Consider the following 22,385-nt stretch of genomic DNA (forward strand, 5'->3'; position numbering starts at 1 on the left):
ATGAGACCCAGGTTATTGGGGTGGGGGGTGGGGATGAGGCAAGGTTCTTAAGTAGAAAGGTTTGTAAGAAGAAGCAATTTTTCCCACCGGAATCAATGTAAATAATGTGAGCAATTGGGGAAACCACAGGGAGGGTGGAGGCCCTGTTTCCTCCCAGGAGATTCCTAGAGAAGCCCCACAGAGGCTTCTTCCCACCTTTTCTGGCAATGTTTCCTCCCAGGAGATTCCTAGAGAGGCCCCACGGAGGCTTCTCCCTGCCTTTTCCGGTTACAGTTTCAGAGGCTCGGGTTTGTAAGTGTAAAATGATTCTTGAGAAGAGGCAAAAAAATCTTGAACACCCGGTTCTTATCTAGAAAAGTTTGTAAGTAGAGGCGTTTTTAGGTAGAGGTACCACTGTACTAGGAAGCAGTACAGGTACCCCTCGACTTATGACAGTTTCATTTAGTGACTATTCGAGGTCACTAGGGAGCCAAATCACACCAAAGTCAACAATGGGTAGTGTTTGCAGAGTATCGACACACCCCTCAGATGCATCCATTCTTGGTCAGGAAATTTGGAAGTAGGCAAAGTCTTATTAAGTTTCCCCCCCCCCCAGTGTTTTAATTTCTAACCCCTCACCCAATGCTTGTTGACTTTGCTTTGTTCAGATGCTGGCGTGACGAAGAAAGAAAACCGCACATACCTGCAGAAGGAAGCAATTATGCAGAAACAGATGGTAAGCGAGGATGCTTTCGTCCTCCCCATATGTAAAGAAGTCACTTGGGATTTAAAGCAAGGTCTGAAAAGGTTATTTTTCTGATGTGCTCAAGGTTTAAATGGGTGGATGCCCAGCCTTCAAATGAAGAAGAACTGCCAAGTCCAGCTGGCAGTTGCGTTGGGCTACATTTGCGGGGAGAAGGGGAGGGACCCAGGATTTAAGGGCCTCTGGAACAGCTAATAGCCTTCTCTCTCAATTGCTTTTAGCCTCTGTTCAAAATCATAGTAATAACCATCACATTTTCCAGCAAGGCGTTCCAAAAATGTAATTAGATGAAGGAGGATTTGGTGTTTGCCCAATTCAGTTTGCTGGAGAAACCGAACATTAGACAGACACCATTGTGTTTTGCTAAGGGGGTTTAAGGTGTTGTGGGAACCAACTGTGGTTTGACTGGTTCAGTAGAGCTAAATTAGTGTGATTTTTTTTTTTTAAAGGGCAGGGAAATTTATTTCTACCCTGTAACACCCACCTCAAACACACAAGCACAACTTTGTACATTTTATAAATGATCGACAAAATTATTTCCCCTTCACGCTGAAATTAATTTGAATTTGGGACATACTTTTATACAGTCTTGCATTGGTAAAACAAGCATTCCTTTGGCTCAGAAATATTTTTAAGTGAAGCCAACACCATATATTTAAATAGTCTCTGCTGCTTCTCTAGGGTAGCAGTTCCCAAACATTTAGGATCCCTTGACATTCTTAAACATGACAGAGGGCCCCAAAGAGCTTTGGTTGAGATGAGCTATAGCTAGAAATTTTTAAATATTCGATTTTGCAGACACCCCACCCCCAAATGGTCTCAGGACTCCCCCTTCCCCCTCCCCCGCCAGGACCCCAGACCACAGTTTGAGAATGGCTACGCTAAGCACCAGGCTGCACGAGGCTGAAATGGTGATGGCTTGCAGGTTAAACACACAGAGCTTGTCAGCTAAAACGTTAGCAGCCTGGGAGACCCGAGCTTTGTGCAATGGGTGAGCTCCTGCTACTTGCTCTAGCTCCTGCCTGCCTAGCAGTTCAAAAGCATTGCAAATGTCTTCGGAGAGGGGGTGGCATACAAATCTAATAAATATAATATATAATATAATATATATTATATATATATATGTGTATACATATAATATATATATAAATGTGAGTAAATAGGTGCCACTTCGGTGGGAAGGTAATACAGGGTTTCCGTGCGGCTCAGTGTATAGTCGTGCTGGCCACATGACCACAAGAGTCTTCGGGCAATGCTGGCATCCTCAGCTAAGAAATAGAGATGAGCATGCCTCCTAGAGTTGGATATGACTGGGCAAAACCTTGGCCTTTACCATTTATATCTAAACTGAGAAAAATGGAAAGATATTCCCTTAATTGTCCTAATTATCATTGAGATAAACTGTATTTATCTCAAAAGAAAAAGAAAAGGCAGGAATGGTTCCTCCGGAGGAGGTCTCCTCGGGAGTAAGACTTGGGGCTAACTGGCCACTCCCCGAGCCTATTTAAGGGATGATGACAAAGGAAGCAATTTGCAGGAAACAACTTCATTCATATTCCTTTGTAGCTTGACTCCAGAAACATCCCATCAGCTCTTGTTCGTTCTCTCTCTGTCTCTGTCTCTGTCTCTCTCTGTTTCTCTCTCTCTCTGCACTGTTGACTCAGAACTGTGTTATTATTTCATGGACTTGTGCTGGCTGTTAATGAAGTTGAATTAATAGCTGGTGTTCAGAAAATATTGCTTTAAACTGTGTTTGTGTTTGACGACTAATAAGAGAGTTCATTAGTAGTCCTTAATTAGTGAAACTAAAGTTTGTACAGACTTTGTGTGTGTGCTGCATTCTTTGTGGCCTGTAACTGGGGCAAAGCAATAGCATTTAGGCTTATATACCGCTTCACAGTGCTTTTACAGCCCTCTCAAAGCGGTTGGCAAGAGTCAGCCTTTTGCCCCCAACAATCTTGGTCCTCATTTTTCCAACTTTGGAAGGATGGAAGGTTGAGTTAACCTTGAGCCTGGTGAAATTCGAACTGCAAAACTGCAGGCAACAGAAATAGCCTGCAGTACTGCATTCTAACCACTGTGCCAATATGGATCTTTAATTCTGATTTATTTTGAGTAAATATGGTAGATACAGCTGGAGCCTCAGAGATGAAAGGTGGTACGGAAATAGGGAATGTGGAATCATTTGAGATGGTTTAGGTATGCCCATACCAGAAGAACGTCAATTACTGGTGCTATTGGATACAGAAGATGGCTTGGCTGACATTTGGCATCATGTGAAGCCTATAAAGACATGCAGAGATAATTTTGATAAAGATATCCAGGTGCTGCTGAGAAAAGGAAATGACACCTCAGTCCTTGAATAGGAAAGGTGTGACAAAGACACCCAAAATAACTCCACTTTGGTTTTATTTAATATAAGGGGCAAAATCTGTGGCAGGCTTTCAAGATCTAATTTCAACAATAAATTAGGTTTTTTTGGAATCACGGCAAAGAGCTGGTTCACCTTTCCAGAGCTGGTTCACCTCCAAGGGCCGAGCCCATGGCTAAGTGATCTTCCTCCTCCCTCCTCTCAGGGACCTAAAGATGTTGCTGACCCAGCTCAGGATCCCAACAACCAAGGGGAAGACGAGTTTGAAGAGGCAGAACTGGAACGGCCCAGCTTTGAAGACAAAACAGATGTGGTTGAACAGACCCACCAGACACATCGGCCGGCTACTGCCGTGAGCAAGGGAAAGCTACCAAAGGTTCGTTTTTAACCATCCTGTTTAGAAGTTGGGTGGAAGGACACAGAAACCAACGTCCAAGGGAAGAAGTTTGTAGTGAAACCAACCGTGGAATTCCACACAGGGTGGGGTCTAGGGCAGTGATGGCAAACCTATGGCATGGGTGCCACAGGTGGCACGTGGAGCCATATCTGGTGGCACATGAGCCGTTGCCCTAACTCAGCTCCAACGTGCATGTGTGTGCCGGCCAGTTGATTTTTGGCTCACACAGAGGCTCTGGGAGGACCTTTTTGGCTTCCAGAGATCCTCCAGGGGGATCTCCCCTAGCTCTAGGGATGCCTTTGGAGCCTGGGGATGGGTGTGTGTGTGAAATACGAGCCTACTGGCCGGCCAGAAGTTGGGAAACAGACTGTTCACAGATGCCAGAGAGCCTCCATGGGGATGGGAGAAGCTGTTTTTGCCCTCCCCAGGCACTGAATTATGGGTATGGGCACTCGTGCATGCACAATAGCACACCCATGCTCTTTCAGCACTTGAGGGAAAAAAGGTTCGCCATCACTGCTCTAGGGTCTAGAGCAGTGGTTCTCAACCTTTCTAATGCTGCAATCCCTTAATAGTTCCTTGTGTTGTGGTGACCCCCAGCCATAAGTCTAGCCTCAGTTCTCCCAACAGAGCTTGAAGCTGTTTGGCAGAAAGGTCAGTGGGACACGCCCACTGTAAACGCCTGATTGGTCGGATTGTAAAAATGTCTCCCAAGGTGCCAGAATAGAAGCTTTAATTCCTAACACCATGGGAAATTTGTCTTAGGCGACCCCTGGGAAACCCGTTCAACCCCCAAAGGAGTCTTAAGCCTCCAGGTTGAGAACCACTGGTCTAGAGTATCCTTGGGAATCCCTCCTAAATTAAGTGCCCCAAACTGATTTGGGGTTGGAGTTTGCCTCTTGTGCTTTGAGCATTTTCTGATTTAAAAGAAATTGGTTATAGTTGGGTTCTTTCAGTTGTAAATAGCTTTGAAGAAGATTTGTTGGCCCAGCTATGCTGAATTTTCAGTCACTCTATAGCAGTAATGGCTAACCTTTTTCTTGTCATGTGCTGACAATGAAGGGGTGGCCCAAAACTTTGGCGCTATTGGCTATGGGTCGCTTTGCGCAAGCTCAACAGCGAGAGAGAGTGAGCGAGAGAGATCAGCGGGTTGGAGAAGAGACCGAGCGCGCACCTCTCCGGCGTTGGGGGGAAAAGAGTAAGGAAACCACTTTCTTTGAGGTGAAGGTGTAGAATTTTTTCACTCGTCCGTCCCCGTCCCCCGGCAATGGTGTCCCGCTTTACCGAAGTTACAATCTGGTCACCTTAACCACATAGCCCATGCTCCCCCGCTCCGTGCATGCATGTGACCTCCCCCAACAGATACCTAAATGTCAACTGGCCAGTGGGAGGCACACATGCATGCGTGGTAGAGCTGAACTGGGCAAAAGCTCATGTGCCCGCAGAGAGGGCTGTATGTGCCTTCGCCGTCAAATCTCTGTAGCATGTGGTGATATTGAGGCCGCTTGCCTTTGGCCATCGCAACCCCACCATTTTAAAGATCTCTTTATTTCTTAGCATTTCCCTTGACAAATTATTCTTTGGTTATGTGCTTTATTCCCCAGGGAGCTGACCGGTCAAATAAAGCCGCTGACAATTTAATGGACGATTACCAGGAGGACCAAGAACAGGATCCTGTACGAAGCCAAAGGGTTTTTTTCTGCTTCCCCCCCCCCCCTCATGGGCCATCTTTCTGTGAGCATGCTGGTCTGTGGGTAGAGGTTTCCTAAGCACTGATCTGCCTTCAAGCGAGGCTGGATGATTAGGGGACATGAGGGCCCCCTACCAGGTGCTAGCAAATCTGGAATAGAACGTGGTTCTTTCTTTCTTTTGTCGCAGATCTCTCGCTGACAATATTACCTTTATTTATTTAATTTGGCTTGTATTTATTTTATTTTATTATTTTATTTATTAGATTTGTATGCCGCCCCTCTCCGTAGACTCGGGGCGGCTCAAAACAATAACAATAACAATGTATCACAAATCTAATATTAAAAAGTCTCTAAAAACCCCTTATTAAAAAAAAGAAAGAAAGACACACGCACAAACATACCATTCATAAATTATATAGTCTCCGTTCCCCCATGCCTGATGGCAGAGGTGGGTTTTAAGAGGTTTGTGAAAGGCAAGGAGGGTGGGGGCAATCCTAATCTCTGGGGGGAACTGGTTCCAGAGGGTTGGGGCTGCCACAGAGAAGGCTCTTCCCCTGGGTCCCGCCAGACGGCATTGTTTCGTCGACGGGACCCGGAGAAGGCCAATTCTGTGGGACCTAACTGGTCGCTGGGATTTGTGCGGCAGTAGGCGGTCCCGGAGATATTCTGGTCCGATGGCATGAAGGGCTTTATAGGTCATAACCAACACTTTGAATTTTGACCGGAAACTGATCGGCAACCAATGCAGACTGCGGAGTGTTGGTGTAACATGGGCATACTTAGGGAAGCCCATGATTGCTCTTGCAGCTGCATTCTGCACGATCTGAAGTTTCCGAACACCCTTCAAAGGTAGCCCCATGTAGAGAGTGTTACAGTAGTCGAGCCTCAAGGTGATGAGGGCATGAGTGACTGTGAGCAGTGACTCCCGGTCCAGATAGGGCCGCATCTGGTGCACCAGGCAAACCTGGGCAAACGCCCCCCCTCGCCACAGCTGAAAGATGTTTCTCTAATGTAAGCTGTGTATCGAGGAGGATGCCTAAGTTGCGGACCCTCTCTGAGGGGGTCAGTAATTCCCCCCACCCCGGGTAATGGACGGACAGATGGAATTGTCCTTGGGAGGCAAAACCCACAGCTACTCCGTCTTATCAGGGTTGAGTTTGAGTCTGTTGACACCCCTCCAGACCCTAACAGTCTCCAGGCACCGGCACATCACTTCTGCTTTCGTTGACTGGACATGGGGTGGAGATGTACAACTGGGTATCATCAGCGTACTGATGATACCTCACCCCATGGCCTTGGATGATCTCACCCAGCGGTTTCATGTAGATATTAAATAGTAGGGGAGAGAGGACCAACCCCTGAGGCACCCCACAAGGGAGAGACCTAGAGGTCGACCTCTGACCCCCCACTAACACCGACTGCGACCGACTGGAGAGGTAGGAGGAGAACCACTGCAAGACAGTGCCTCCCACCCCCAACCCCTCCAGCCGGTGCAGAAGGATACCATGGTCGATGGTATCGAAAGCCGCTGAGAGGTCAAGAAGCACCAGGACAGAGGATAAACCACTGTCCCAGGCCCGCCAGAGATCATCCATCAACGCGACCAAAGCAGTTTCCGTGCTATAACCGGGCCTGAAACCCGACTGCCGAGGGTCTAGATAATCAGCTTCTTCCAAGGACTGCTGGAGCTGGAGTGCCACCACCTTCTCAACAACCTTCCCCATAAAGGGAAGATTGGAGACTGGACGATAGTTTATTAAGAATGGCTGTATGTTTGTATGTCGCCTAATCTCAAAGGACTTTATGGAGCTTAGTATTACAACTCTTCTCAAAAATCACAATGAAAATATGAAGTTCGGGCAACAGTCCAGTTTCCACCGCTTGCCAACTTCTTCTTGTGCTGGCTGGGTTGTGGGAATCATCATTCCCAAAGCCATTGACAAGGAAAGGCTAGGAAAGCTAAGCAGCTGGGATCAGTCCGTCCTTGAGAAACACAAAAGAGTTGTGAAGTTGATTGACTCTGCCGCTTAGGGAAATAAGCCACCTAGATAGTGTATTTGGGAAGAAAGCAAAGGAATTTTCTGCTAAGGATGGTTAATTTGATCCTTTCTGGGGTTGATTGGAAGAGTAACCGAAGAGAATAAAATAGAATAGAGCTGGAAGGGGCCTTGGAGGTCTTCTAGTCCAACTCCCTGCTCAAACAGTAGATCCTATACCATTTGTGGCTGTCCAGTCCCTTCTTAAAAACTTCTAGTGATGAAGCACCCACAATTTCTTGGTGACAAGTTGTTCCACGGGTTAATTGTCCTGGTTAGGAAGTTTCTCCTTCATTCCAGGTTGCTTCTTTCCAGGGTTAGTTTCCATCCATTGCTTCTTGTCCCACCTTCAGGATAGAAGTGATAGAACCCTCCACTCCTTTGGAAAATAGGTTGACCCCCTTCTTCTTTGTGGTAACCCCTTAGATACTGGGACACTGTTATCTCCAGTCCTTTTCATTAAACTAAAGCCAAGAGTCAGCAATCTGCAGCTCTGGAGCCGCATGTGGCTCTTTCATCCCTCTGCTGCGGCTCCGTTGACAGTCAGCTCCACAACTGATAGGGCTTTCAGGTAGCATAGGTAGAGAAAAATGGACACTATGATAGGGGAAACCAGACTTCCAGCTGGCTCCAGAATTCAATGGGGATGGGGCTTCCAGTTAGCGCCTTTGTGGCTCTTTGAGTGTTTAAGATTGACAACACCTAATCTAGACATACCCAGTTCCAGAAGCTGTTCTTTGTATGTTTAGCTTCCAATCCCGATTGTCCTCTTTCTACTTCCCGTTTTCTTTGCAGGAGGACCATGCAGGCGAGGTGGGTGACCCTGAAGATTTGGAACAGTTCCGCCGAGCCAAAGGCCACGCTGGAGATGCTGACAGGAAGGTGGACTACTTTTGACGATGGGCTGGGAGGCAGCACCGGCCCACTGAAATCGATCCAAACCAAAGATTGTTGCAATAAACTTGGCTGCTTTAGTTGAAACGGCCAAGAAAGGTGGAGAGTTAGCTCCGCCCGTCTTCAGAAAGCCATGGGCTGTGTTGACCAATGGAGATACCTTATTTCCCCACTTCCTGTTAACAGGGGCAGGATTGACACAGAGCGCCCACCTGTCAGAATACTACCGTGAACACGAACATCAGAATGTTTCTTTGTGGGGGTTAGGAACTCAAAATATCCAAAAAAAAAAAAAAAAAAAAGGCTCCCCCCCCTCTTTGGAAGACTCCTACCCTCTTACTCTCATTTGGACCATGGGCAAAGCCTGATGTTGTCCCATTTCAGATTTACTTGAGTGCCGCTCAAGTGCAACCTCGTCACCTTTATATGTATGTACATATATAAAAAGAGAATCCATTTGGTAACAAGTCGTCCGTTATTAGTCCGGTTTTGTTACGGATAAGTAGCGGGCGGGGGGGATTGTCATTGTTGCGATAATGCGAAGGGAAAGAGAACACAACTGGAGGCTGCTGCTGATTGACAAAAGGCGTAACATGCAGAGGCAGGCATGTTTATTCAAAATGGATCCGTCCTTCTGCAGTTGACAGTGTGGGAATTTGTGCCAGCAAGCCATTTCAGATTCTCTCTGTCTCTTTTTTTTAAAAAAGGGTTGAAAAATATTTGCATTGCTTTTTCTTTTAAAATCACGTTGGGAAAACATTTGCATCTCTTAACACCTTTGCGGCATAGTGGTTTTCAAAGGCCGAGGTTTGTATCCTTAGCGGTTTGGGCAACTGGGTGGGAGCTGTTTAGAAAAATACCGTGTTTCCCCGATAGTAAGGCAGTGTCTTACTATCTTTTTACCCCCCAAAGCCCCACTGTGTCTTACTTTGGGGGTATGTCTTACATTGTCCCGGGCACCGGGGCCGGCTCGTCTTCGGGCGCGGGGAGCTGCCGGAAAGGAGGCGGGCGCCGACCTCGACGTTCGGCGGGTTGCGGGGAGCATCCCCTCGCCGCTCCCGGCAATGTTTCTCGGCAGGGGAGGCCAACTCCGCGGCGACACGGACGCTCGGCTGGCTGGCTAAAGGCAGGTCAAGGGGTGGATGGGCAGTCAAAAAGGGTGAGCGGCCGCCGCTGTGCCCTCCTTCGCCCGCCTCCTTTCCGGCAGTTCCCTGCGCGCCCCTCGCCTTCGCTCGCCGCGGCGCCACCGCCTCTTCCCCTGCCGAGGCTCAGCTGCAAGCGGCTCCGAGGCGAGCGGAAAGGAGGCGGGCGAAGGAGGGCGCAGCTCCGGCCGCTCGCCTCGGAGCCGAGCGGCCTCGCTGGCCGCTTGCAGCTGAGCCTCGGCAGGGGAAGAGGCGGTGCGCCGCTGCGAGCGAAGGAGAGGGGCGCGCAGGGAGCTGCCGGAAAGGAGGCTGGTGAAGGAGGGCGCAGCTCCGGCCGCTCGCCTCGGAGCCGCTCGGCCTCGCTGGCCGCTTGCAGCTGAGCCTTGGCAGGGGAAGCGGCCAGCGAGGCCGATCGGCTCCGAGGCGAGCGGCCGGAGCTGCACCCTCCTTCACCAGCCTCCTTTCCGGCAGCTCCCTGCGCGCCCCTTGCCTTCGCTCGCCGCGGCGCCACCGCCTCTTCCCCTGCCGAGGCTCAGCTACAAGTGGCCAGTGAGGCCGCTCGGCTCTGAGGCGAGCGGAAAGGAGGCGGGCGAAGGAGGGCGCAGCTCCGGCCGCTCGCCTCGGAGCCGATCGGCCTCGCTGGCCGCTTGCAGCTGAGCCTCGGCAGGGGAAGAGGCGGTGGCGCCGCGGCGAGCGAAGGCGAGGGGCGCGCGGGGAGCTTGGAAGCAATGTCATCGCCCCCCCGCAATACCGTTTATACCGTGTTTCCCCGAAAGTAAGACATATGTCTTACTTTCGGGGTATGGCTTATATAAGCCGACCCCCCTGAAACCCCCCATATGTGTTACAATCGGGGGGGTCTTACTATCGGGGAAACACGGTAGCTCCCACGAAGTAGCAAAATTAGAGGTGGTGGACCAGCTTATCAAATGCCTTTTCTTTCATTTCCCTACCTTAAATCAGAAGGGAGAAAGCTGATTAAAAGTATTGGTACCATTTAAATATTGTTAACACTGCTGGGATGGAATCTGGAAAAACAGGAATCTCTTGACCTCTATGGCAATTACCTGTGCTGGCTGGGGAATTCTGGGAGTTGAAGTCCATGTACCTCATAATTGCCAAGATAGAGAAATTTTGCTCTGTGGATTGAGGACATGCTCTGGGGAAGGATCCAAACAGTGGCAACATTGGAAGGAAATAAATTCTAGATTGGAACCCAGAACAAGGTTTGACTGTAATGGGCGTATAAAACTAGAAGATTAACCAATTGGATAACCATTTGTCTGAAGTGGTATAGGGTTCCCTGCCTAAGCAGGGGGTTGGGCTAGAATAGCAATAGCATTTAGGCTTATATACCGCTTCATAATACTTTTACAGCCCTCTCTAAGCGGTTTACAGAGTCAGCCTCTTGCCCCCAACAATCTGGGTCCTCATTTTACCCACCTCAGAAGGATGGAAGGCTGAGTCAACCTTGAGACGGTGGTGAGATTTGAACTGTTGAACTATAGCTAGCAGTTAGCTGAAGTAGCCTGCAGTGCTGCACTCTAACCACTGCACCATCTTGGCTCTAGAAGACCTCCAAGATCCCTTCCAACACTATTATTTTATTTCTGTTCAATAATATACACTGCTCAAAATAAAAATAAAAATAAAGGGAACACTTAAACAACACAATATAACTCCCAAGTAAATCAAACTTCTGTGAAATCAAACTGTCCACTTAGGAAGCAACACTGATGGAAAATTAATTTGACATGCTGTTGTGCATATTCAACTTTGTACAGAAGAAAGTATTCAATGAGAATATTTCATTCATTCAGATCTAGGATGTGTTATTTGAGTATTCCCCTTTTTTTTTGAGTAGTATAGTATGGCAAATATTGCATGATTATCTACATACAGTGAAGGGCTATCAAACTTTTTACTACCACACTGTGGGCATGACTTATGCAGGGTGCCCTGCATTTTCTTTCAACATCTTTCAGTCCAAACTGGGTGCTCTGGGGTGGAGCTCCATTTTTGCTACTCCACTACGCCCCCACCCCCCGGTCTGGGAAATAGCCCACCCCTGCCTACATGGTCCAATTACTATGGAAGGCAAGTACAGAACACAATTGTAGGGACAGATCTTCTAGTCAAATCCCCAGCTCAAGGTAGGAGACCTTATACCATCTGGATCAAATCAGTGGTTGATTTCTCCAAGTTCGGACCAGATTGCCCAAACTGGTAGCGACCCACTGATGACGTCACTGTTGGTGCTGGTCTGTGTATGTCGCCATCTTTTTGTTTGAATTGTTTGCAAATTGTTCCCTGTTAGGAGGGTTTCTCCTCTTTCGCTACTGAGTTAATGCTGATTTTCTTTCTTTCTCTTTCTTTCTTTCACTTTCTTTCCTTCCTTCCTTGCTTTCTTTCTTCGCCCAAAGCACAGCTGATCAGCTCCTCAGCTGTGTTTAGGGTGTATTCCTGCTATTGAGCATCGCACGAGTTGACGCATGCGTGCGAGAGAGACAGCCAAACACTGTGATGCAAACCAGTGGGGAAGGTAAGTGGAACTCACTGCTGGATGAAAGGGCAGGCCAAGAGAAACCAGAAGTTAAATCCATATTTTTATTTCTCTGCAAGAGAATGGGGAGTGACTGCCAGGCAACTTTATGGAAACGACCTTTTTTTGTTGATTTGAAGGCTGCACATAAGAGCCAGGGGCTAGACTGGGCTGCCTGGAGGGCTCTTGAGCTTAGACGCCAAAAGAGAAGTGTTTCAAAAAGAACGACTTGGGACGGCATCAAAGATCAACTCTGCAAAGAAGCGAGGCCTTTGGAGACCACCGAAGGATAACGGGAGCTGGTGTCTCTAACAAGAGGAGGACTTGGATTATGCAAAAGCAGCTGGGCTTCCATAAAAATGTTAATCAGAAAGAGAGAGAGAGAGAGAGAGAGAGAGAGAGAGAGAGAGAGAGAGAGAGAGAGAGAGAGAGAGAGAGAGAGAGGAGGCCTCTTCCTAATTTTGATTTAATGCGTCCCAGGCCCTTGGCTGCCTGCTATAAATAGCGCTTTCCAAACAGATTAATCCAAAGCTAATTCATCTGCCTGGCCACGTAGCTAGTGAGCCACGTTTCCAATTCACTCAGGGGTTATAAGAAATGCGAGGCCTTTCACCAGCTGTCTGATCAAAGCTGACAAGAGTCTGGATTCGGGATGGGTTGGCATCGGCTCAAAACCCTCTGCTGAGAAATGACGAGCAAAGGCAGATTTTTCCCCCCACTTGGATATTCCTTCTTCACCTCCCTGCTATCCGTCTCTTTTATAGGGCATTTCTGGTGGGACCAACAGGCTGAGTCACTGTTCGGATTTGTTTCAAATTGCTGCCAGCCACAGAAATAAATACCACAGGTAGATTTGGGAGCCGTCTTCTCTGCTCCTATATCCTCCGGAGAGACTGGTTGACATTTAGTTAGTTTACTTTATTGTCATTGCACCTCATACAATGAAATTAAATGCCATCTTTAATGTACATCATACATAAGAAAACTAAAAATGAGATGAAAACACACATCCTTCGCATTCTCTATACAATATTGTACTGTAGTCAGTAATGGGTTATAAATCCTGTTGCTACCGCTTTGTTTTTACATGCGTGCACAACTCTGTGGAGCCTCCCATCAGCGTCACTACCAGTTCACTGAACTGGGCTGAACTGGGAGCAACTCGCCACTGTATACAGTAGAATTTAATATAGTTATTGCTCTGAGGTGGAAGCTGTTTTTCAGCCTATTGGTCCTTTTAGTCTATTTATGGCCCTCCCAGCTGGGGAGAATGGGAGATGTAGTTTAAGAGGTGACTTGATCGAAGTGTATAAAATCATGCATGGGATAGAAAAGGTGGATGGAGAAAAAATCTTTTCTCTGTCACCCAATACTAGGATGAGGGGGCACTCCCTAAAGCTCATAGGTAAGAAAGTGAGGACAAACAAAGGGAAATATTTCTTCACCCAAAGGGTCATTGGTTTATGGAATTCACTTCTAGAAGAGTGTGATAGCTGTCAGTCTGGATAGCTTCAAGGCAGGATTAGACAGATTCATGGATGCCAAATGTATTGGTGGTTATTGAAATGGATGTCCAAGTGCAGCCTCTATGTTGGTTGAGGCAGGCAGGATTCCCTTGGGTCCCATTTGTTGGGGATCGAGGGAAAGGGAGGGTTTTGCCTTCTCTTTCTGCTCAAGAGCCCCATGTACAATTGGTGGGCCACTATGTGACACAGAATGCTGGACTCGATGGGCTTTGGCCCGATTCAGCATGGCTCTTCTTATGTTCTTATGTAGTCCAAACGACCCAGGCCTTGTTCCAAGTCCTACTTCTGGTGGGTCGGCAGGCCTGTTTTTTGCCCTCCTCAGGCTCCAGAGGTTTCCCTGTAGCTTGGGGAGGGCGGAAATGGCCTCTCTGCCCCCCCAAAAATCTCCAGAGGCCAAAAGTGCCCTCCCAGAGCCTCAGCGCAAGCTGAAAATCAGCTGGCTGACACCCACATGTGCGCTGGAGCTGAGCTAGGGCAACAGCTTGCGTGCCCTAGCTCATATATGGCTCTGTGTGTCACCTGTGGCACATAAACCATAGGTTCACCATCACGGCCCTATTCCGTAACTGAGTAGTCCATGGCTGTCTTCCTTTGCAGCCAAAAAAGACCGTTCCTGTTGTGTTTCTTTTTAGACAGAAAGCCAACATTGATTTTTTTTTTTTAAAGGAGAATTTATGGTGAGGGACAACAAACAAAGACTAATGGTGGGATTAGAAAGGAAGAACTGATGCTGCGAGCAATTTGGACCACCTAGGAAAGGAAGATGCATCCACTGCTAAATTTCCAGTGGAGACTATAGCTGTTTTTATTTCCCTGCATTGATTAGCCTCTTTTCATCCATGAACCTTCTCTCCGCAATTCCAGCATCCTTAACCCAGGCTGGGTGAAATGATTGAACCAAAGTCATCCAGGGAGCTTCAGGGCTAAGTAATCTTGTTCTCCCCAGCCCAGTTTGTCAGCTCGGGTTAAATCAGAGGTGTGCGGCGTAGTTAGATCTAGCCTGCGGGGCCACTCTGGCAACATTGAAGGACGTGCCTGTGGTGCCTTTGCTGGCAAAAATGGAGCTCAGGATGGCTGCATGAGATTCTCCAAGCTCTGTTTTCGCTGGCAGAGGGTTGCAGGAAGCCGTTACAGCCAAAAACGGAGCTCCAAAAACAGGGCGCTCAGACCACCACAGGTGCCCCCGACATGAGTGACGAGCTGGCCACCCCCCCTGGCCACCTCCCCAAAAGTCAAACACAACTCTCAATAAAATCAGGTTTGACACCCTTGGGTTAAATTGTCTAGCTTCCCTGTTCAGCATGGCAATGCACTTCAAGCTCATTCTATTAGAATTCCAAGCTTAGCTGGAAGTGAACATTCTCAGGTGGAGCTGAGCTAGGGCAACAGCTCGTGTGCCCACAGATATGGCTCCACCTGCCATAGGTTCGCCATCAGGGCCCTAGGGCCAGGATGGTGAACCTAAGGCACGCATGCCACAGGTGACACGTGGAGCCATATCTGAGGGCACATGAGGCATTGCCCAATGTCAGCTCTAGCTGATTTTTCGCCTTGCAGAGGATGGGGGGAGGGCAAAAAACAGCCCCACAGACCTACTAGAAGTTTCTCAAGTTCTGGTAGGCCTGTTGGGACTGTTTTTGGCCATCCACAGGCTCCAGAGACTTTCCTGAAGCTTAGGGAGGTGAAAAATGGCCCAACAGGCCTACTGGAAGTCCAGAGTTTCAGTGAGGCCTGCACACATGCACAGGGGACACAGCGCAAGGAGGCTTCTTCACACATGCGTAGGGGGAGGGCATGGTATTGTGGGTGTGGGCAAGCGCACTCGCGCTATCATGCACACACACACTCTTTGGGCACCCAAACAAAAAAAGGGTTTGCCATCACTGCCCTAGGGCCGGGGTAGGAAAAGTTGGCTCTTCTATGACTTGTGGACTTCAACTCCCAGAATTTCCAAGACAATCATGCTAGCCCAGGAATTCTGGGAGTTGAAGTCCACATGTCATAGAACAGCCATCTTTGCCTAGGGGAAAAAGGCAAAACTTTTTTTGGCGGGGAGTGGGGAATAGAATGAGTATAAAAGGTGTGGAATTTTGAAAGCATGTGTTGGGTGCCCCCTGGTGGACAAGTCACTAAGGACGGTATTTATCAAAAAGGAAGGTAGGCTTCCCAACACCTCCTAAGAATTCTACCTTTCCCACAAAACTTTTTTCGCCCTGCCATGTTTTTTTTTTAATTGTCAAAGGATGCTCAGTGGATTTTGGAAGCTTATTCAAACCACCACTTAGATAAAGCAAGGATGCTGGGATGTGAACCCAGCCTTTGTCACCTGCTTTCTGGATCTTTGGGGAAAGCTCAGAATCGAATCCGGAAGGAATACTGGCTTCTTCCTTTTTATAGCTGAAAAAATAAATGACCTGGTTCTGCAAACTGTTATTTTGATCTCACAAGCATGCGGAGCCTTCTTAGACTGAGTGGGTTCTAAATTTGGCTTTCTTTTGCAGCCAAGACAGCTCTGTGTCCCTGACAAGGTTTTATTAATGACTTGTTTGCAGAGAGCTGGCTGTTCCTAGTCCAGGCAGTTCCTGCAGGGGAGCCAAATTCTGCCAAAGGCCTGCAAGGGCAAGCCTTTTTCAGAGGACTTGGCCCCCAAAAGTAAACATTTCTTTGGATGGCAGTAAAAGAGGATCTCCTACAATCAGAACGAGTATCTATGCTAGTGGTTCTCAACCTTGCTTATACCACGAGCCCTAAATACAGTTCCTGATCCTGTGATTACCCCCAGCCATAAATCTAGCACCAATTCTCCCAATAGAGCTTTAAGTTGATTGGCAGGAAGGTCAGAGGGACACTCCCTCTGTAAACAGCGCCAGAATAGAAGACCTAGTTCCTAATACCATGGGAAAGTTGTCTTTTCCCTGTAGTCTTAGGTGACCCCTGTGAAACGGTGCTTAGACTCCCAAAGGGGTCCCGACTCCCAGGTTGAGAACCACAGATGTAGGCAGTTCTCTTCCCATTGCCTTCTTCTGCAGTATTTTCCCCCTTCCCAATCTAACCAACAAAACACCAGCTTTCCTTTGGGTTTCTCACTCTACAGTCTTAACCAACTGCAAGCCCCGTTTGGATTTCCCCAACTTCGGAGGTTCGATTCTGAGTAAGGGTGCAAAACTGGCGAGTTTACACACACCGAGGTTTAGAGCGAGCATCCTTCGCGGGGGTTTGGATGATGTCTAACGCTGCGAGCGAGCCAATATACCGCACTGGGCAAGAGACCCAGTCGCTTTTTCCCCAACCCGACGTCCAGGCGGCGCCAGGAAGCGGCTGGCCAGGGGCGGAGTTGGCCCGCCCTCCCCGGGGCGGAGATGCCCAAGAAGGTGCCGCGCCGTCTCCAAGCGGCCACTTTGAAAATGCCTTCGCCGCTCGGCCGGCGAAAGCGTCCGGCGATCGGCCCGGCTTGCCACGACGGCTTTCCGCAGTGCTAGACTACCTCGATCCCCAGTCTGGCCCCTATGCTCCGACCCGGCCAAGCATGTTGGCTTTCTCCCTCCTGGTGGCTTTGCTCGGCCCGGCCGTTTGGGAAGGAGCCGCCGACTCGAAGGCGCGCCAAGCCTGGGAAGAACCCGGGGAGCCGCCGTGGTGCCCTTACAAAGTGCTGAGCGAAGGCGGGCCGGGCCGGTTGTGCTTCCGCAGCCCGGCGCGGGGTTTCCAGTGCTCCCCGGGCCGCTGCACGGCTCACCGCTCGCCCGGCCGCGCCTTGCTGGCCAACGTGCTCCGCAACGGCAGCGTCTTGCTGCAGTGGGCCTGGCCGGCCGACCGGCGGGCCGCTCCGCTGCGCGGCTTCGCGCTCTCCTGCTCGTGGGAAGGCGCCTACACGCGTTTCCAGTGCGACAGCGTTCGGCTGGGCGCCGCTTGCCGGGATTATTTGCTAGCCGACCCGCACGGGAGCGTCCGCTACCGCCTCTGCCTGCGAGCCCTCTTGGCCCACGCCAACCGCAGTGGCGAAGCCGAGCCGGCCGAGTGCGTGGAGTTCACCGTGGAGCCGGCCGGCATGCGGGACATCGTGATTGCCATGACGGCCGTCGGGGGCTCCATCTGCGTCATGCTGGTCCTCATCTGCCTCCTGGTGGCTTACCTGACCGAGAACGTCGCGCCCGCCTCGGCCAAGCGGGGCAACTGAACCCCCCCCCCCCGCCCGTCAGAGCTTCTCCTGCCGCTTTTGGCCGGCCGGATTGCCCCGCCAGAGCCAGCAGCCTCCTCCCAGCTGGAGCGGGACTACAAATCCCACAAGTCCCCGGCTGCCGGTGCTAAAGGGTTCCTCCCGCGAGGAATTCTGGGAGCTGTAGTTTGGACGGAAGCCGAAGCGCCCGTTTAAGTCTCTTGGCTTGGAAAGAAGAGCGAAAGTTCAAGATCACTTTCCCACCCACCCATTCACGCCAAGTAAAGGGTTTCTTCCACTGAGGATTTTTTTTAAAAAATGTGTGGCTTGGGCAGTCTGGTCCCAGCATGTTAAGTTTTGGATTGGATGGGAGACCACCAGGAGATTTCATGAGCCTCCTCCCAGCTGGAGCGGGACTACAAATCAAGGACTCCTCCTCCGAAGCATTCTGGGAGCTGTAGTTTCGAGCGGCCGCTAAAGTCTCTTCAGCTTGGAAAGGAGAGATAAAATTCAAGACCACTTTCCCACTCATGCCAAGTAAATTGAGGATTTTTTTTTCTTTTTAAAGTGTCAGGCAGTCTGGACTCAGCCTGGGAAGCTTTGGATTGGATGGGAGACCACCAGGAGATCTCCTCCCAGCTGGAGCAGGACTACAAATCCCACAAGTCCAGGGCTGCCTGTGCTAAAGGGCTCCTCCCACAAGGCATTCTGGGAGCCGTAGTTTGGAGCAGCCGCTTAAGTCTCTTCAGCTTGGAAAGAAGAGATAAAATTCAAAACCACTTTCCCACTCACGCCAAGTAAAAGGCTTTCTTTGATTGAGGATTAAAAAACCCTGTGTCCAGTCTGGACTGAGCCTGGGAAGCTTGGATTGAATGGGAGACCTCCAGGAGATCTTCTGAGTGTAGAAGATGGCAAATGAACTGCTTTTGCAGCGTGGCTCAAACAACTAGTCTGGGTACATCCATCACGTTGCCAGGGAGTTTAGCTGAAGCAGATTTCATATTTGCCTCCCTTTTTTTGGAGCAATGAGAAAGTTCTGGGCTGCCCTACTGAAGGGGATGAAGGAAGGCTGCTTTCTGAATTAACGGTCAGCTCTTCATCTGGGCCTCCGGTTACCTGCCGTTCACCTGGGGCTCTTGGGAGGAATGTCTTCTCTTGGAGAGGTGTGCTGGAGTTGACCCAGAGGTCGAAACACCACGATGTGGGGCAAACTTTTCAGTTGATGGTCAGATATAAGCAAGTTTATGAATATAAGAGCCTCGGTGGTGCAATGGTTAGAGTGCGGTACTGCAAGCTACTTCCGCTGATCATGGGCTGCCAGCAGTTTGGAAGATCGAATCTGAGTAGGCTGATGGTTGACTCAGCCTTCCATCCTTCCAAGGTCGGTAAAATGAGGACCCAGATTGTTGGGGACAATAGGCTGACTCTCTGTAAACCGCTTAGAGAGGGCTGTAAAAGCACTGTGAAGCGATATATATAAGTCTAAATAAGTGACGCGATATATAAATCTAACTATACGTTTCCACCTTGGGAAGAAGCTGTTGGGAATAATAGCAGTTCGCCAAATTTCACGTGGGGGGGGGGGTTTCGGTGTGGGGTGATTGCTGGCCTCGAACCCAGAAGCTGCTGTGTGCACAGGAGAAAAAGGCTCCGTTCCTGAGACTTTCTTCAAACTGTCACATGCATTTGAAAAGCCTTCATCTGAATTTGAATCGATCCAGGATCTCCATTTTGGGATCTGGATGTGGATTTATCTATGCCAGGAAAAGCTGACCATTCCTTGGGCTGGTGCAGCCACATGTAGCAAATTCCCCATTTCCTCGTGTTTCTCCAACTATTTTGCCTTCACAATTTCAGTAAAGGCTTCACTTTCCTTTTCTTAAAAAAAAAATTAAGTTTCAGGCTGGCTAGACAATTTCCTAGCTTCAACTCAATGTCAGAGAGCTTATATCTATATCGTTATGAGAAATGAATTCAAGAAATTGAAATGTTTTGCGAGCTGGTTTAGAGAGGATGATGGGTGGTTAGAAACAGGTGCTTAGATGTTGATGTTGCTAATGAGAATAACATCCGTTTTGGGATGGATCGGTGCTCGGCAGAAAAGCGGTCAACTTTGCGTTGAAATAGTTTAATTCCATTCTCTGAGGTGCCAAATGTGCAGTCCCATGGATGCCTACTCAGAAGTAAACTTCATTATTCAATGAGTTTACTCCCAGGTAAGTGCATATTCAGTTGCAATAGTGACCCTTTAGTTAAGTATCCTTGGATAACTTCATCTGCTTGTGGGTGTGGAATTTAATATACTGTGAAATATGAATCAATGTGGAACACAACTACTGAGCAAAATTAGGCATTAAAAGTGCATAAAGGCATAAAAGTGGCAATTACAAGTCCAGTCAATTTCAGATGTGACAAACAAAAGCATTTATTAAATTATATCCCAGTTTTTCTACTATCAGGGACCTCAGATGACTAACAGAAAAAAGAAAAGAAAAAGAAAATATAAGCAATTAAAAGCCTGTGAAAATAACATTATGAACATTCCTCTTTGGCTTTCATCTGGGCAGTTTTAATATTATTCCCTTATTGACAGTCCTGACTAATACACTAGTGTGTTATGCAGATCCAACCTACCGCGATTTATTTAATAATTTATGGTTAAACAGTTTTGTGAATCCAGAACGCTAGCTGTTAACTTAGATTTTCAGCTGGGGATAGCTTTTAGGACATTTTTATAAAATCGCAGAGCAGCTACTTCCAAATAAATAAATAAATATATAAAATGAGAATCTGTTACCGTGAAAGAAGATAATTAACTTTGTAACGAATGACAAAGTGGGTTTCCGGCTGAAGATCTCAACATTTCACCACTGTAGGCAGTTTCTTGCTTTGACTTCCATTCTGACCCTTCTGTGTTGACATACAAGTTCAAAACTGAAAAGAAATAAAATTAAAATCAGGACGCACCCAAGACATTCTACCGCCTGAAGCAAAGGGCAAAATATTGGAATAATAGGAGTGATACTTGCGTGTCTTTGTGTCTGTGTTTAAAAAGCACTGATTCATTCTTTAGCCGTTTTATTCTGTCTCCAGATAAAAGGCTGACAGAATGATTAATATTTTTTTAACTATCAGCTAGTTTTACAATCTAAAGCAATTCAGAAGGAAAACAAGATGGGCAGGGGAGGGGGAAATAATCCCAAATGCCAAGTTAAATGTTAGAAGCACCTGACAGAATTAGTCTTTCAGCTGGCTGCTCTGTAGGATATTTAAGGGTCCTGAAAACTCCGAATATGCCGCTGCTTTGAATTCTAAGAAGTAAATCCTACAACATGTCTGTCAGATTGTCCTCCTCTGCTCTACCCCACTGCTTCTGTGATAGCTCCAATGTAGCCAGGCTATGTTAATCATAATTCTGTGCCTTCAGGCTGAATGTTGTCCTCTGCTTTTCCCAGATTTTGTTCTACAGGAAAAACCAAACAGCTACATTACTGTATTCGCTTTCACTAGGCGAGTTTGTGCACTTTTAGATTTGATGTCCACTGATTCGTTCCCCTTGCGTTCCCAGTGGAAACTAAGGAACTCCCAACAAATGTGTTATTTGTTTTATGATTGCTGCTAGTTTTTGTTTCTTAAATGCCTTTGAGGAGCAAGGGGGTTTTTTTTGGTCACCATGCGACACGAAATAATGGGTTGAGAGCTATGTAAAAGAAAGAATGGCTCCCAGGCCTCTCCAACAAGAAACAAATAAAAGTGGATTAAAAAATGGAGTGTGGGTCAACTTTTTTATTGTTTGTGCTTGCACGTGCCTCGGTACAATTCAACCATTACATGGGGGCTCAGATGGATCAATATGCATGTGGTTGTCCAAGTAACATTTGTAACAACAATAACAGGAGAAGTTGAGCCTGTGTCCTATGTTGGCTTATGTTAGATGCCCACATTTCAGGCTGTAATATTAATTTCCGGAAGATATAGATCTACTTCCTGTTCCTGTCTGCAGATCAGTATTTGAGCTTTCATTTTAATTTTTTTTTAAAAAGTATTTGAGCTTTCATCTTCTCATTTTTCTTAAACTCGGTTCCTCTAGTTCAGGGGTGTCAAACTCAAGGCCCGGGGGCCAGATCCGGCCCACGGTGTATTTAGATCTAGCCCACAGCATGCTTAGATCTAGCCCGAGGGGGCATCCTGGAAACAGTGAAAGACTGGCCTCACGGTGCCTCTGACAGCAAAAACAGAGCTCCGTTTTCACTGGTAGATGGTTGCAGGAGGCTGTCGCAGCCGAAAGTGAAGCTTGAGAGCCCGTTTTCTCGGGCAGAGTGCTTGGGCCACCACAGGAGCCCCCAACATGAGTGGCATTGAGCTGGCCATGCCCACTTTGACCTGCCCCCCAAAGTCAAACACAACCTTGATGCGGCCCTTGATGAAATTAACATCCCTGCTGCAGTTGAACCTGGCCTTGTCTCTAGCTCAACATTGGAGTTCTGTTTCTTCCACCCAGAGTAGAATAACAGAGTTGGAAGGGACCTCAGAGGTCTGCTAGTCCAACCCTCTGGTTATAAGCAGGAAACTCTACACCACTTCAGACAAATGGTTATCCAACATCTTTTTTAAAACTTCCAGTGTTTGGAGCATTCACAACTTCTGGAGGCAAGGAGTTCCACTGATTAAGAGCAAGGAGTTTGTTTATGCTTCAAAGAATTAGGGTTCTCTGTCCATACAGCACAGTTGCTCTGAAGGTAGCAGAGATAGGACCCCGGATGGGGTTTCCTTGTCTGCCTCACTGCATGTTGAAAGCTAGCCCCTCAGGGAAAAAGGACGATCGTCCAAACTTTTATCTTTAACTTCATTGAGATGAATTTCCATTGGTGTTTGAAAGCAATGCTTTATG

At 48.1% G+C, this 22,385-nt stretch overlaps 2 protein-coding genes across 3 annotated transcripts in view; both read left to right on the forward strand.

The window, feature by feature from the left end:
- LOC139171203 (Golgi integral membrane protein 4-like) overlaps positions 1 to 8,598 on the forward strand; it is a 35,193-nt gene extending 26,595 nt beyond the window's left edge. Inside the window, exons 11-15 of one of the 2 annotated variants that reach the window (XR_011559718.1) lie at positions 648 to 715; positions 3,319 to 3,489; positions 4,573 to 4,708; positions 5,115 to 5,186; positions 8,033 to 8,598. Coding sequence is in view for 1 of the 2 variants with exons in the window: in XM_070759137.1 (XP_070615238.1) it covers positions 648 to 715; positions 3,319 to 3,489; positions 5,115 to 5,186; positions 8,033 to 8,134 (413 nt within the window). In the remaining variant the exon portion in view is untranslated. The remainder of the gene's footprint in view (positions 1 to 647; positions 716 to 3,318; positions 3,490 to 4,572; positions 4,709 to 5,114; positions 5,187 to 8,032) is intronic. The other variant, XM_070759137.1, reaches the window with a different exon arrangement.
- A 7,966-nt stretch (positions 8,599 to 16,564) lies between these two features.
- FNDC10 (fibronectin type III domain containing 10) lies at positions 16,565 to 18,989 on the forward strand. Its single transcript, XM_070759680.1, has one exon. It carries the CDS (start codon positions 16,565 to 16,567, stop codon positions 17,513 to 17,515), a length of 951 nt encoding a protein of 316 aa, XP_070615781.1. The 3' UTR covers positions 17,516 to 18,989.
- Positions 18,990 to 22,385: the final 3,396 nt, after the last annotated feature.

The sequence above is a fragment of the Erythrolamprus reginae genome, chromosome 8 (genome assembly GCF_031021105.1).
Source record: "Erythrolamprus reginae isolate rEryReg1 chromosome 8, rEryReg1.hap1, whole genome shotgun sequence".
Taxonomy (NCBI): Eukaryota; Metazoa; Chordata; class Lepidosauria; order Squamata; family Dipsadidae; genus Erythrolamprus; species Erythrolamprus reginae.